Source organism: Lolium rigidum, chromosome 1 (genome assembly GCF_022539505.1).
Source record: "Lolium rigidum isolate FL_2022 chromosome 1, APGP_CSIRO_Lrig_0.1, whole genome shotgun sequence".
Taxonomy (NCBI): Eukaryota; Viridiplantae; Streptophyta; class Magnoliopsida; order Poales; family Poaceae; genus Lolium; species Lolium rigidum.
In genome coordinates, this window is record NC_061508.1 from 216,653,169 (window position 1) to 216,667,268 (window position 14,100).

General features: G+C 44.5%; 1 protein-coding gene across 1 annotated transcript; it reads left to right on the forward strand.

Annotated features, from left to right (window-relative positions):
• Positions 1-5,095: 5,095 nt before the first annotated feature.
• On the forward strand, positions 5,096-10,777 carry LOC124683150. The gene is made up of 9 exons (XM_047217720.1): positions 5,096-5,270; positions 5,384-5,531; positions 5,928-6,018; positions 9,004-9,201; positions 9,298-9,533; positions 9,896-10,027; positions 10,172-10,239; positions 10,370-10,431; positions 10,521-10,777. The coding sequence occupies exons 1-9, from the start codon at positions 5,119-5,121 to the stop codon at positions 10,652-10,654; spliced, it is 1,221 nt and encodes a 406-aa protein (XP_047073676.1). The 5' UTR covers positions 5,096-5,118; the 3' UTR covers positions 10,655-10,777.
• Positions 10,778-14,100: the final 3,323 nt, after the last annotated feature.

A 14,100-nucleotide genomic window follows, 5' to 3' on the forward strand; every position in this document is an offset into this window, starting at 1 on the left:
CACAAGATTTGGAAGTGGGACCAGTGGGGTTTTGTAGATCTTTTCAGTAGCTTTCCAACCATATAAAGTTTGCTAAATTTGGCCGAGCCAAACAGATTCTATTGAATTTTAAACACAGGGCCAGTATTGAATTTGAATTGAATTAATTAAACCGAATTTGAATTTAACGGGCTGGCGGGAAACAGAGTTGGGCCAAATTGAATTAAACGGCCCAGGTCCAGCCCACCACGGTCCACAGACGCGTGGGCTGCCTGACAGCAGGGGACCCGCCTGTCAGTGGCTGTTGCTTACCGAAACGGTGCTTGGAGGCGGTGAGTCGTTGGATTAGAAGGAGATCGGACGGCGAGAGGATCGTCGTCGTCGTCGACGAGAGCGCAGACGCGGACGCGGCGGAGGAAGGGGGTCGACGGCGAGCGGGGACTCCGGCGAGGGTCGGCGGCGAGGCGGGAGGAGGTTGTCGATGACGGCGATGCTTCTCGAACAAGTCGCGAGTCCCGAGGTGGCTTCTAGCTCCGGCGGCTTCGCGGCGGAGCACGGGCGGCGATGGTGCAATTGAGCGGCGGTGGTGCGCAATGTGGAGGGAGAGAGTGCGAGGAGGCTCAGAGGAGGGAGGGAAGTCGATTGGCGTGCTCAGATGAGGAGGATGAGCTCTCCTTTTATAGGCGCTCGTGGTGCTGCGGGGCGCGGGCGAGGTCAACGGCGGGGTCGTCGGTCCAGGGCGACGAAGGAGCGAGGAAGGTGCGCAGGAGGTAGGCGACGTCACGGCGGTCCTTGGGGCATTAATGGCGCGGTACGGCGAGGCGTACGACGGTCGGGCGATGGCGTGTACTGGCGCGGATGCGGCGGGATTCCGTCCTTGTCTCCGGCGGCGGCGGGCCAGGGCAGTGGTCGTGCGCGTGTCTGGCGCGTCCGTGGTGGCATGGTGATGCTCACGGCGTCGAGAGGAGGTACAGGGCGTGGCCGAGGTGGTGGCGCGGTGCGTGTCCAGTGGTTCCCGTACGTGCACTGCTGCGACGTCGGCGGCATGTCTCGGCCGTCTGGGCGCGCGTCGTGCGGCGGCCGTCGACGTCCTCCTCGACAAGGGCTGGTGTAGTCTGGTGTAGGGGAGCTAGGTGGCGACATTTGGCACGGTGGCCGGTGGTGGCGATGAAGGAGAAGAGGGAGGTGCGTCGGGGTGGTGACATGGCCGGCATGGCCATGCCCTAGCTTGCCCTCCTCTCTCCTTAGGGTTACTTGTGGGTCATTAGGGGTGAGAGGGAGCAGGGGAATCATTTAGAGTAGTGTGGTGTAGATTAGGTTTGTGTAGAGCACTAGTTCAAATGATGTCAAAAAGTTCCATAGTTGAATTTTGTGAAATTTGTCCAAATTTGATTAAATTCAAATGGTTGACCGATTTGAATTGTGTGTGTTTAGTTGAGTTAGAAAAGACCAGAGATGATGAGAGGTGGTGGTGGAATTGTTAGAATCAAAGAGTTGCAAAATTGATAAGTGGGAGATTGTTACACTTGTTAAAATGTTGCAACTTTGGATGAGCATAGCTATTGATCAAGAAAGAATTTGGCATGGGGATATTTACAAAAAGTGTTCATCTTGATGTCCTCTTGGATGACATGCCAAGAGTTGAGAAAATTTAGTTTAAAAAAATTGAATTGCAGGGGCTCAAAGTGGTGACCAGATTATAAAAGACAGATTTGACCATTATTGTATGTGAGCCAATTTTGAGTTTGAATTTGATTTGATTTGTGTTTCTTTGATTCAAAAAGTTGTAAAAAGTGTGTAGTAACATAATACAACTAATGGTGAAGACCAAAATGATCTAGGTCAAAGATTTAGAAAAATTGCATAAACCATATGTAAGGGTTTTGTGATTTTCTAACTTTTATTCTTTTATTTTTCTTTGCTTCACTTTGACAAGAGTGAGGTTTATTTGGTGTTAGAATGAGTTGGGTGAAAGGTTCAAACCATTTTAGGACATTGGGGTGGCTAGGTCAAGATTTGATAATTTGGCTAAGTGCCACATATGCCTCTATGCATATGTTGGATTTTATTTTGATTCTCACTTAAATTGGTTGGTAAGTACCTGGTTGAGTGTGTTGAGGTATTTCCAAACATCCACACAAGGTAAGCAAACAAAGTTTTAGTTTTTACACAAAGGAGCCATGGGCTTGCATATGCCCCTTTTTCTTATTTAAGATCACCTCTTCTTATTTTGGTTTTTCAAAGATTTGTGACAAGAGAGATGAGGGCTAGGGTTTAGTGGGGTTCACAATGGTTCACCACCATTTAGCAAAAATAATAAAGGTAGGGTTCAAGATTTGCCTATTAGGGCTATATGCCTATATATGTCTTTTTCTTTATTTTGGTTTCTCAAAGTAGATCCATTTGTATTTGAGAAGATCAAGGTTTAGGGTTTTTCTTATTTGATTTCTTTCTCTTTTATTTTATTGGGTTTGTGATCTTCACTTGATTACTTTAGGGTTTTAGGGTTTATCACATAAGCATAATAACACTCATCATGGCAAAACACAAGTATTAGGTATGAGCACTATGCATAGCACTCTAAATAAGAAAAGTTTTTGTTGGTTCTCATTTTTGGAAAAAGGAAATTTATTTTCTCTTTGTTTTGAAATTTGGGGTGTTACAATCATACACCTGGAATCTAGCAAATCACACATGCCAGAGTAAAAAAAAAGAACTCCAAGTTAGAAGGTTTCTTACTGATACCATGCCCCTAATTCTGCTCCTATATGTTTTGACAATGATTTTAAAGCATAGACCAACACACTGATTTGATTACTAGCTTCACAATCTATATCTATACCTACTAATAAAGGAAGTAAGGTTTCTCCCCAAAATTTTCGTCCGTTTTTATAGTACCCATACTTTTCAATGAAAATTACTGTTGCTGCCACCGCTTAGTTAACGTGATAAGTATTTCGGTCCAAATAATTCGGTCGAGCGGCCCTTTCTCTCTCTCTGTTTTCCTCTCTGCTTCTCTCCCTTCGGCTGCCGAAGACCGGCCTCCGTCCATCCCCAACTCGGGAAAGAGGCCCCCGCCGCCGAGAACCTAGCGCCGCCCGTCTCCAAATCCTCCTGGGCTTCCCATCCCCTGCTCAATCGTTGGAGAGAGATTGTGAGGTGATACAGAGAGATGGTCGGGGCGAGCTCAGATCCGTCCGCAGGTGACACTTGGCCTGAAGTAGATTGGCGCGACGGTGCTGCTTGCAGGAGGTTGTGGATGGCGCATATGGAAAGAGGAGAGGGAATGGCACCCGAGAGGAGGCGGGGGTGGCGCATCTGTGCGGCATGAAGGCTTGGCTGGGCAGAGAGATGCGGCCATGGTGCTTGCGTGCCCGTGTGCCTAGGAAGGGCTGCTTTGGAATCTATTGCCTGTTGTTTGATACCTTGATCGATATAGATGGCATATAGAGAAAGATACAGGTTGTGTGATAAGCTAACTGATGCTGTTATTACATGTAGTACTGAAATTTGCTAGAGACGAGAGAAATTTTAACTGATATTTGCTACAGTAGATGATTGCTAGCTGCTGCTGCTGCTCTTACATATACAGGAATTTTGACTGAATTTTGCAAGACGATTGCTTGTATACAGTATTGAATTTTGTTAGGCGGTTGCTAGCTTGTACTAAATTTTGTTCGATGATTCCATGTACTAAATTTTGACCCACTGTTTCTGGATATGCAAAACCACGATTCAGAAAGAAGCCTCTGTAAGAGGAGAAAAATTGGTTGGCAAGAACATGGTGCTCAAGCTGATTAGTTCTGTGACATGTCGCAACCTTCATGACATGTCCCACCTGCAGGGGGAGCTCGCGAAGGCCAGGGCGGAACTCGCGGCGGCGAGGGTGGTGATGGCGGTGGCGCACCCGGCCGCTGTCATCCACGCCATCGACTACGAGGACGACGACGACATGGGCTTCCTCCCCAACGACGAGGATGTGAGCGTCGTTCGAGAGCCTCTTGAGGCGGCCGTCGTTTGCAGGCTCTGGTGGCGGAGGCACGCCGCCATACACGCGAAGGATTCGTTCGCTGAGGAGCAGACGACCATGTACGACCGCTAGGCCGATTAGCTAGAGGTGGACGCGACGGCGGAGACATGGGCGGTAGTGGCGGAGGTTGCGCAGGGCAGGGCCGAGGCGGCGACGGACGCGGAGTCGGTGGCAGCGCCCATGTCCCACCTGCAGGGGAGCTCGCGAAGGCCAAGGCGGAACTCGTGGCGGCGAGGGTGGTGATGGCGGCGGCGCACCCGGCCGCCGTCATCCACGCCATCGACGACGAGGATGACGATGACATGGGCTTCCTCCCCAACGACGAGGATGTGAGCGACGTTGCTCGCATCGTTCGAGAGTCTCCTGAGGCGGGCGTCGTCTGTAGGCTCTGGTGGCGGAGGCGCAAACTCGCGGCGATGCGCTCCGACCCGGTGGAGGTCGCGTGGATGGTCCGGGACCACACACGGATCATCCGCGAGAACCGCGAGCTGCAGAAGGACATCGTGGCGAGGGACGAGGTGGTTGCGGCAGTGGCGAGGGACAGATCCCGCTACCACACCGACCTGGAGGCAGTCACGGAGGAGGAGGTGGCTCGCGTCGATGCTTTGGAGGAGTAGGCGCACGTGGCGGCGGAGGAGGAGCTCGCCGCCAGCCCTAGGAAAAAACTATATAAAAATTTAATTGTAGCAACTTTTGGTGTTCTCCCAGTGCAACGCACGGGCACTTTTGCTAGTGATTAATAAAATAAAAATATAAAAACCATAAAATCGATGCGATTCCCCGAATTTAACAGGATTTCGATGTAGGCGTATTTGTCGACCGCTCAGTTCGTCACGGCATTGGTCATATCCATGGATATGACGCATCGGCATCGTCGAAGTAAATTATGCTTCTCTTCCTTGTTCTCTCTCGTTGGTTGCCATGCTATCAAATGGTGATTTCGTGACCGTCAGATCAGAAACGTAAGGTCGAGATCAACCAAGTTCTAACCGCGCCCGGGGAGTCCTACGCCCAGACCCCGAGTCCAGTCCCGGCGACCTTGCCGCCGCCGCCGCCGCCGTGCGCTTAGGGTGGCGGCCGCTGGAGTCGGGTCCGGGGCCTTTGGGGTGATGGATTCTTCAGAAATTTCGCCCTCTGATCGCAAAGAAGAGCAGCCGGCGGCGCCCCTGCCGCTGCCGGCGGCCTTTCTCGAGTTCCTCGGCGAGAATGGCCTGGATCCCATGCTGTACTCCATGGCGGACACCATCCCGCGCTACATCAGGTGAGGAAGATTTGGCACCATCTACTCTTGGCATTCCTGCTTCCATCCACTAGCAATTTGTCACATGAAGGATGCAAAGGCGAGTAAGCTTGATTGGTTTCTGGAATCCCTAGGTTAAAACCAGGCACGGAGTCCAGGATGGTGACAGAGGTCGAAACCGAGCTCAAGTGCGATCTAGCAAAGGTTTCGTGGCTGCCGGATTTCTACGCGATTCCGCCTGAAATTCAGATTGCTGGATCCAAGGCTTATCAGCAAGGGAAGGTGAGGAAAAATCTTGCTACAATTATCTTAAAGTTTCCCTGTTACTCGCCGGTATAAGTATGCTGGGGTCCGTGCATCCAGTTAGGCTATATTTTATCAAGTGTTTTGTGTGATAATTTATGCTACATAGTACTTGGATGACATTATATATGTAATATTACCTAAGAGATCAAATGCCTCAAATCAGTAACAGTGATGTGATGCGGCTGAACTATTCAATCTGGTTGTACTTTGGTTGGCGCCTGATTTGTAAAGGATTCCTCTCATACAGCCTAAGAAACACAATTACTCCGTATTTTTTAATTGTAGCAGAACTGCAGAAGCCCTTGGGCTTATCATGCACTCTTCTCTGTGTGCCACTTCACTTAACCTAATCATCTTGTATACACATTGCAGATCTATGGAATTGATGCAGCTTCTGGAGCTGCTATCATAGCACTTGATGTTCAACCAGGAGACCATGTTCTTGACCTCTGTGCTGCCCCAGGTAATTAGTTTTAAGTAACACAATGTACCAGTGTTTTCTTAGTGCCAAATGTCTACAACATAATTATAAACAAGCACCTTTAGCAGATATTCGTGTGGGCCACACATGCAATATTCACCAATATGGCAAGACCTAATTTTCTCCATGGCATAAAAAAGCCTTTCCTGACTGGTTGATTGTTGGATATGATACAAACATACAGTTTTTCAGCTACGATAAGTATGTTGCATCTAGGAGACCGGGGTGTTACAATCCTGTTGTCTGATTGACTGGTTGGATTCAAGTTTGATTCTTATGTTGAATTTGTTCCCCAAATAGGTCAAATACAGTAGTGTTAGTCCAACATATTTGGGAAACATGTTGTTTAAAATCAGACACTATTTTGGGAATGTTTTGCTATAGATACTAGATGATACCCCGCGCGTTGCTGCAAAATTTTTTCGTTGACATTGATGATTTTGGTACTTCGTCTTTTACTTCTCGAACAAATGTGGATATAGTGTGTGAGATAATCATCCTTTATATCGTGAATCAGCAAGTAGTAAAATGCCAAATTGGCTTTGAAAATTCCAAGGTAAGTAATTCATGACTTGGTAGTAGAGAAGTTTTTTGGAACCTATGAACATAGTATATATCAACATTGAAGCCTATGTATTACCATTGCTTGATTAGCAAGAGTTTATCTTGATAATCTAAGAGTGTAAACTTTAATTTAGTTACGTTACACCACATATAAATAGGTTAGAGGACAAAGAAAAGGGAATGTTAAGAAATATGCATTGTAAACACTGGAGTCTTTTATATAATAAGGTAATAAAGCAACCATATGCATCATTTTGATGCAGAGGCTGGGGTAAAATCCCCATTTCGAAAAAATATGCATTGAAAGCAGGTAACACTTTTGGTTGGATCTTGAAGCACATCCTGCAAAAATATGTAAAGTTAATTTTGCAGACTCAACTTCACTATTAAAATGTAGTTATTGGGCGTGAAGTCAGAAATCACGGTATAGCCATATGTAGATTGGAAATAAGAAGACATCGAGCTGTGTTGCCATACAACAGGTGTAATGTGTCTACAACAATTCAGTCTGCATTATATATGTAAATATTATTACGCAAAGAAAATCTGTAATGATATAATGCTCCAGCCCCGTAGGAAGTAAAACCATCAAAGAAAAATATGGAGAATCTACATGGCAATTTTGTTTGACTGGATCTACTGCGATGGCCTGCCCGCGGACCTAAAAAAACAGTACAAATCCACACAAATCTAAATATGTGATATATATCAAACCTTATAGAGAGAAAAATGATGGTAGACCAAGATAAGAAAGACAATTCCAGAAAACATTGTCATCATCAACCATTCACTTTGGAGGAACATGAACCACCAAGTATCATGTAGCTTGTAGTTGTTGCAACAAAGAAATGATGCTGCTAGCCAGTAGTTTTAGACTGGATCTGCAGCTTCTCAATTCCACTTGGATGGAAAAAAAGACTGATTTTTCTCTGATTAAATCCAAACACCTTTAATCAGGTAAAATCAAATGGCGATAGTAAGTTGTTGGAACGTCATTTATGTGGATAGCAAGTAATCAGTTCTAGCTAATAGCATCTGCAATATGGGAAAGTAGTCAGCAAAATAATATAAAAGATTTGAAGATAATTAAAGAAGAGACGAAATTATATAAAGGAGGCGCTGCCACAGGGCTAAATTGTACTGCACTTGCTGCACTTTATCGGAAGAATATCCAAGGCAGAGGCAAAATTGATGTAATCTGCAAAGAGAATTTTTTTGGGGAAATAAATCAGAACATATAACCAGGGAAAATAAGGGAAATCCAGGGAACAGTGCGGGCGTTGATACAACGCTGTGCTGTCAAACTTTCGATCTCATTTAGCACATTAGAAAAAAACACTCTAGATGAAAAAAGTATGCATTAACACGAACAAAAGAACTGAGATTTTTATACGTACCAGTTTCACTACCGTATAATTGGGAGCCTGAGACTATCGGTCATTTGGAAGCTGACCAGATATACAATTGCTCACACACCAGTAGGGAGCTGCTTGCAGCTAGCTTGTTTAACTTTATTTTAGCAAATTATGTCTGCTTACCCGTGAAGGGGTCAAGGGGATGGATCAGCGCGAGTTATACTATCAGTCGTGGATGAGAAGTATACCATCAGGGCCATATACCATTGACGATGTGAAGTACCGGCGCTTGGCCTGTTACCAGAAGGCCAGAATACAATTAAAAACCAAGCACACTGCCTAGACGATTGACCCGTCTATGTGTCCTGTGCCGGCGGCCATGAATCACCGGCACGGTGGCATCTTTCCTCCGCTTCGTCCGTTCTTCGCCGACTGAATTGGTGGACATGGCACTGCCAGAGCGCATGGAGGCCTGAATCGGATAGTCTTTGTTCTCGAAGGTGTGTGTGGCGCGACGGCGAAACTAAGCAGAAGTTGGGCGCATAGTGAAGTCTGGTAGAGGCAGACCACGATGGTGTAGTAGCGTGAACACTGTCGCGGATGGCGATGTGGAATCCCAGATCAACATGTGGACTGAGCTCCCAGCGTCCATAACAGAGGATGACCGTACGACCGAGGAAATATTTATGCATGAAAGTTGTGGGTGGAGAATAAAGAGCCAGCAACGTGCACCTGCTCGACTGCCTCTGCAGTTACATGTCGATTGTCGATTGATCTCCAATGCATGGAGTTGAGGAGATGGAGAGATGACAGGGCAACCGGCTGCAGTGCCTTACCGAATTCAGCAAAAAATGTGAAAATAGTAATGACATGATGATGTGGCAAGTTAGTGGACACATGATGATGTGGCATAGCTGCATGTTTAGAGAAATAGGTTAGTGGGGATGAACTTCTTAGTTATATACGATTGTAGATTGTGTTAGACTTCTATATTTGTAGGTTTTTTAGTCAGAGGTGTATTAACGTCGCACCTATTTTTACATGCAAGGTGCAAAGCTTTGTATGCTTGCAGATATGCTTGGCAGCACAGGTTCTTTGACTGGTGTTGATGTTGCAAAACACCGTCTTGCAGCCTGCCGTACGATGTTGCAGAAGTATTCTCTTGGAGATCGTAGTCGACTCTTTGTTGCTGATGGGACTTCATTTTCCATATTGCCTGTGAACTCCAATCTGGGGAGCATGGAAGGTATTTTCTTCACAGGAATCCATTCCCTCTTTTGTCTTGTTTCTTCTATATGCATGGATTGGTTAACTTGTCTTGACTTGATGTACTTTGTCACAGGTTATATTGTAACTGAGGATGGTGGAAGCATATTCTCAGAATGGACTTCAAAGAGATTATGGAAAGACAGACAAAAGTCTAAAAAGGCCAACTCAGCTGGTTCACCTCATCCAACATCAACTTCTGAACCCGAACTGATATACTATGGCAAAGATTCAGGATTAGTTGGATTGCAGAAACATTATGTTCTTCACCCATCAACTGACGAGGCTGCCTGTACATCTGGGTATGACAAGGTATTTCCTTTGCTTGCGTGACTACACAAGTAGGCTGTGACTTTGATCAGTGTACTTTAATAATTTTAAGTGGACATATTCATGATTTGGTGGTAGCAGAAAATTATGTAAGCCATCATAGCCAACTCGATATGTAGTTCAGGGCCAAAAAAAAAACTCCATATGTAGTTTGAACCAAGCCCTCAGTTTGCTCTAAAAACTGTACTTTTCACTTTTTGTGTCGAGGAAGCCTTTTCACCTTCTTGAAGAGTACAGAAGCCCACATATAATTCGATCACATTGGTCAGAATATTCTACTGCAACTTACTCTGTAACTAGGATCATCCCTTCGTTGTTTGTAAATTCGGATGAAATGCATGCAGGTCCTTGTGGATGCAGAGTGTACTCATGATGGATCGATAAAACACATTCAGAAGTTTGAGTTCTGGGGGTGGAAAACATTAGATCGCCGTGTACTTGAGGCAGAAAGAACTGGCAACCTGCTCCATCTTCAGGTACTACTTGCATTCTTGATGTTACGGTTGAAGGTTTGGCACCTGATATAGCAATCTGTATCCTAAATCTAATTCCACGGTTATCAACAGGAGAAGCTTATGTTCCATATTACTGAATTTTGATGGGCTTCCTTTTGTATGCAGTTAGGGCTTCTCAGAAATGGTTTTAAATTATTGAAAACAGGTGGATCACTTGTCTATAGTACTTGCAGGTGCGTAATCTCTTTACATGCAAATCTAATCCTCAATTGCTTTCCACTAGTCCAGTTTTCACTACGCTTGGAATCACAGTACAATTTACAGTTCACACCATCGAATTACTAACTGTTTGTCTTCGAACAGCTTGACTGTCGCACAAAACGAGAATGTGGTTCAGCAATTCCTTTCGCAATGTCCTTCAGCAGGTACAGACATCCGGATCTCTGGTTTCATCTATGATATGTTGCCCACCACTCCTCTAATGGCTCTTTCATGTTTGGTTTGCAACCTGCAGAGCTGTTAAAGATCGATTCAGCAGATAGCTGGCCTTGTAGAAGCGGCAGCATCGAGAAAACCTTGCGATTTGATCCCGCGACTTCGCAAACTAGTGGACTCTTCGTCGCCAAGTTTGTTAAGCTGCCATCTTAGAGTACATACTGATGTTCTTCATGAGATACTCAAGTCTCGTAAGCAAGAAAGTATTGAGTCATCCGATCATTATTAAATCATAAAATCAATTAATACCAATGCGAAGCCAGGTTGTTGTGAGTAGACGATGCTAGGTTTTAGTTCTTTTAACAACAGTTGAGCAGAGTGGAGATGTCTAGCTTGAGAAACGGACTCTGGATTTTCTCCATGTGGAGCGCCTTGATAATGTTTTGGACATGCAGAAAATTGTCGTGAATACAACGCTACAACGCTTCTCGATGAAGGCATTTTGGCATTTGGAGCCAATGATGTCCAGTCACAATGCCAGATTGCCAGTCGTTTGCCATCATTTTCAAGAAGATTGGAGATGCCTTGAATGAGGCGATCCTGTGTTAGCGAGTGTGATTCCTTGCATGCTTCTGAAATTAACAATGATATGTCGAACAACACACACAATTCCTAATCAGTTCGCCGTCGTGAAGAGGAAGGTGGGTGAAGGTGTCCATGGAATGCGATGTTTTGATGATAACATCTAACGATAAGGCAAGAGGAATTAGAGGGGAGGAGACTAGGGGTCTTTTGTTCGGTTTTGCAAAGTTAAGGGGTTTTGTAAAGTTGTGGGGGTTATATAGACTTCTGTCAAACAAAAGCCAATGAAAAAACCGATCAGAAGCAAAGCAAAGATATTATCGCAATGGATCAGCGCAATTGGTTGGTACTGTTTTCATGTTTGATGCGATTCCTCTCGATTGACACGCTCCTGATTTTGCACCTCCCGGCCGTTGTCGCTGCTTGATTCCATGTCCACAAACATTGGTACCGCTACTACTTTTGTGCACACGCGTGCGTGCTGATGATGGATCATCATTCATTCATTCATCAATTGTTCAGTACTATTAGCTTTAGCTTTCTTGATGGATCTAGCGTGCTGGCTCCTATTGTGATTTGTGAGGTGGATTCTGCAACGTATTATGATTCCACTCTCTCTGGTCATCGACTCTGCGCGCAACTAGCCCGACTCTGTTCATCTGCGTGACTGAGGATGATTCAGGTGGGCAACCATACGGTGAACGTATTATATTGGAAAACAAAGTGTATGCTTGCCAAATTATCTTTCGTGCAAAAGGACTATATGTAATGCAAATCGTAGACGTTCATTATGTGCAATTAGATCATTTTATCATTTTTAAAATATTTCAGAGGACGTGGCGACAGGCATTCGACTAATTAAAAACAATCATTCAATAATATGATGATTTCTTTTATTATTTTATATTTTAAATAATTTACATGATTTTTTTTTACAAAATCTCACTCTTTTCGTGTTTTACGTTTCAGGAACATTCTAGCATTGTGATTTGATTCTGTGACACAGTTTCGTTTAGAAAAAGCAAAATAATGTGTTATATGTTTCAGGGACCTTATAGTATTATGATTTAATTCCGTTACACAAGTTCGTCTAGAAACGGGAAAATAAGTACTCAAGCTAGCACATAACCCAAACGGCCAAACTTAGTCAAAATTCCCTGATGGGACGTGCATCGTGTTTCTATATGGCAAGAAATGTGAGGGCAGCCTCCCTTTCCGACGATCCTTGTGACTCCCAATCTCCCATATAGTTCGAGGTATGATACATCACATGATAATAATGCATAAGAAAACTTGCTTAGTAAGTACGATCTAGAAAGCACCCTATAGTAGTTTTAAGGAATTAATTGCTTAGTACGAATCTTGAAAACACACAAAAAATGCATGTAGCATGAGAGACCCTATCATGAAGAACTGGCATCAAAAAAATTGTTACAACAAAATATCTTCTCTCCATAGCCAACCCTGTCGATATTATCCATAATATTCTCTGACGCACATCCATGATAATTCGAACTTGGCTGTTTGAACGCAATTGAAGCTAGCACTTGGGGATTTTCTTTTTACCTGCAAACCAGATACCCGGCAAAAAAATCAATTCGCTGCACAAAAAAATCCGGAGTGAACTAATATTTCCTGATTTCCATAGAGACTAAATACACCATCAGACACACATATATATCGACCATGCACTGGAGCAGGTGAAACGCAGAAGTTAAAAGCCTTAAATGTGCATCCAATCCACTACAGATATACCTATCCAGATATCCAATGGCCTCATGGGATTGCAAAATCAGGTGATGTCGATTGATTTTTCATGAACACAAAATACATTGATTTAGCATACCAAATTAACAGGAAAATACTAAATGCCTGCATCAAGACGATTCATGTCGAGTTACCACTAAATCGTACTACTCCCTCCTTCACAGTTTATAAGGCACGCGCGTACCCCTAGGTCGCAAATTTAACCTATATAATTTAAATTATATAATACAAAATTTATATCATTAGAAAATAGAACATCTGAACTTTCTAATGATATAATTTTTATAACATATAACTAATGCTAACTTGATCAAATTTGCGACCTAGGGGTACGCGCGTGCCTTATAAACTGTGAGAGAGGAAGTAATAGTAATTAATTTTTCATACAAGAACAATTGATGTAATGTAAAACACTAGTTTAGTTGCTCTTGATCAATTGAAATACTTTTTTCTCTAGGTAGTTATTGTTTTCCATTTTGTTCAATGTATGTTTATGTAAAAATTAGTCTACAAAACTGCACAAAGGAACTAGGTATGTGTACATGCATGGCTGACCTTGAGGTTGCCTGCTGTTGATACTGATTTTACTGCTTGGTATGCCCCAATCACTGAACAACTTCATAATTTGATCAATTCTTTTGCTAAAATCTCGCACCCGGTTACTAGAATAATAAGATGGACGGCAGTTCTTGATCTCCACTGTCTTAAGGTGCTCCAACGTAACTCTACCCTAGGCTACTAGGGTTCCCTACTCCGGCGGCGGCTCGTTCCCGTCGTGAGTTTCTCGTTCGTATTCGGTTCGTATTCGGTTTCCAATCCAAATCGATCTCAAGATCTGATCGGGCTGAACAGGGGCAGCTAGCCTGCCGTTTTCTTTCCTGGGTGATTGAGTCTTGGTTTCCTTGCCGGGATCTGAGACATGGCGGAGGCGTCAAGCGATGGCTCGGCCTCGGGAGTGAAGAGCGATGGAGATGAGGCGTTGGCGCGCGCCCTGCAGCACATGGAGCTACATGGGGGCGAGCTCGACGATGTGGTGGTCGGAGAACAGGATCTCGCGGAGATGAAGCAGCGGGCTAGATGGCTCGCCGTGGCAAGAGTTCATACAAAGAAGAATTTTAGTGCGGATGCCCTATTCCAGACTTTGCGCTTCGTGTGGAACCTGGCCATGGATCCAGAACTTCGGGAGGTTGATGACAACCTTTTCACGTTCAAATTTTTTTGCCTAGGTGATTGGAACAAAGTGATGAACCAAGGCCCCTGGCTGTTTCGCAAACTGGTGGTCGTTCTTGCGGAGTATGATGGCATTGTAA

Bases quoted from the DNA above. Each gene is read 5' to 3' on its own strand.
- LOC124683150 (XM_047217720.1), top strand. From the start codon at position 5,119: ATGGATTCTTCAGAAATTTCGCCCTCTGATCGCAAAGAAGAGCAGCCG. The intron at 9,202-9,297 runs GTATTTTCTTCA...ACTTTGTCACAG, and splicing joins CAATCTGGGGAGCATGGAAG to GTTATATTGTAACTGAGGAT. The intron at 10,240-10,369 runs GTGCGTAATCTC...GTCTTCGAACAG, and splicing joins CTTGTCTATAGTACTTGCAG to CTTGACTGTCGCACAAAACG.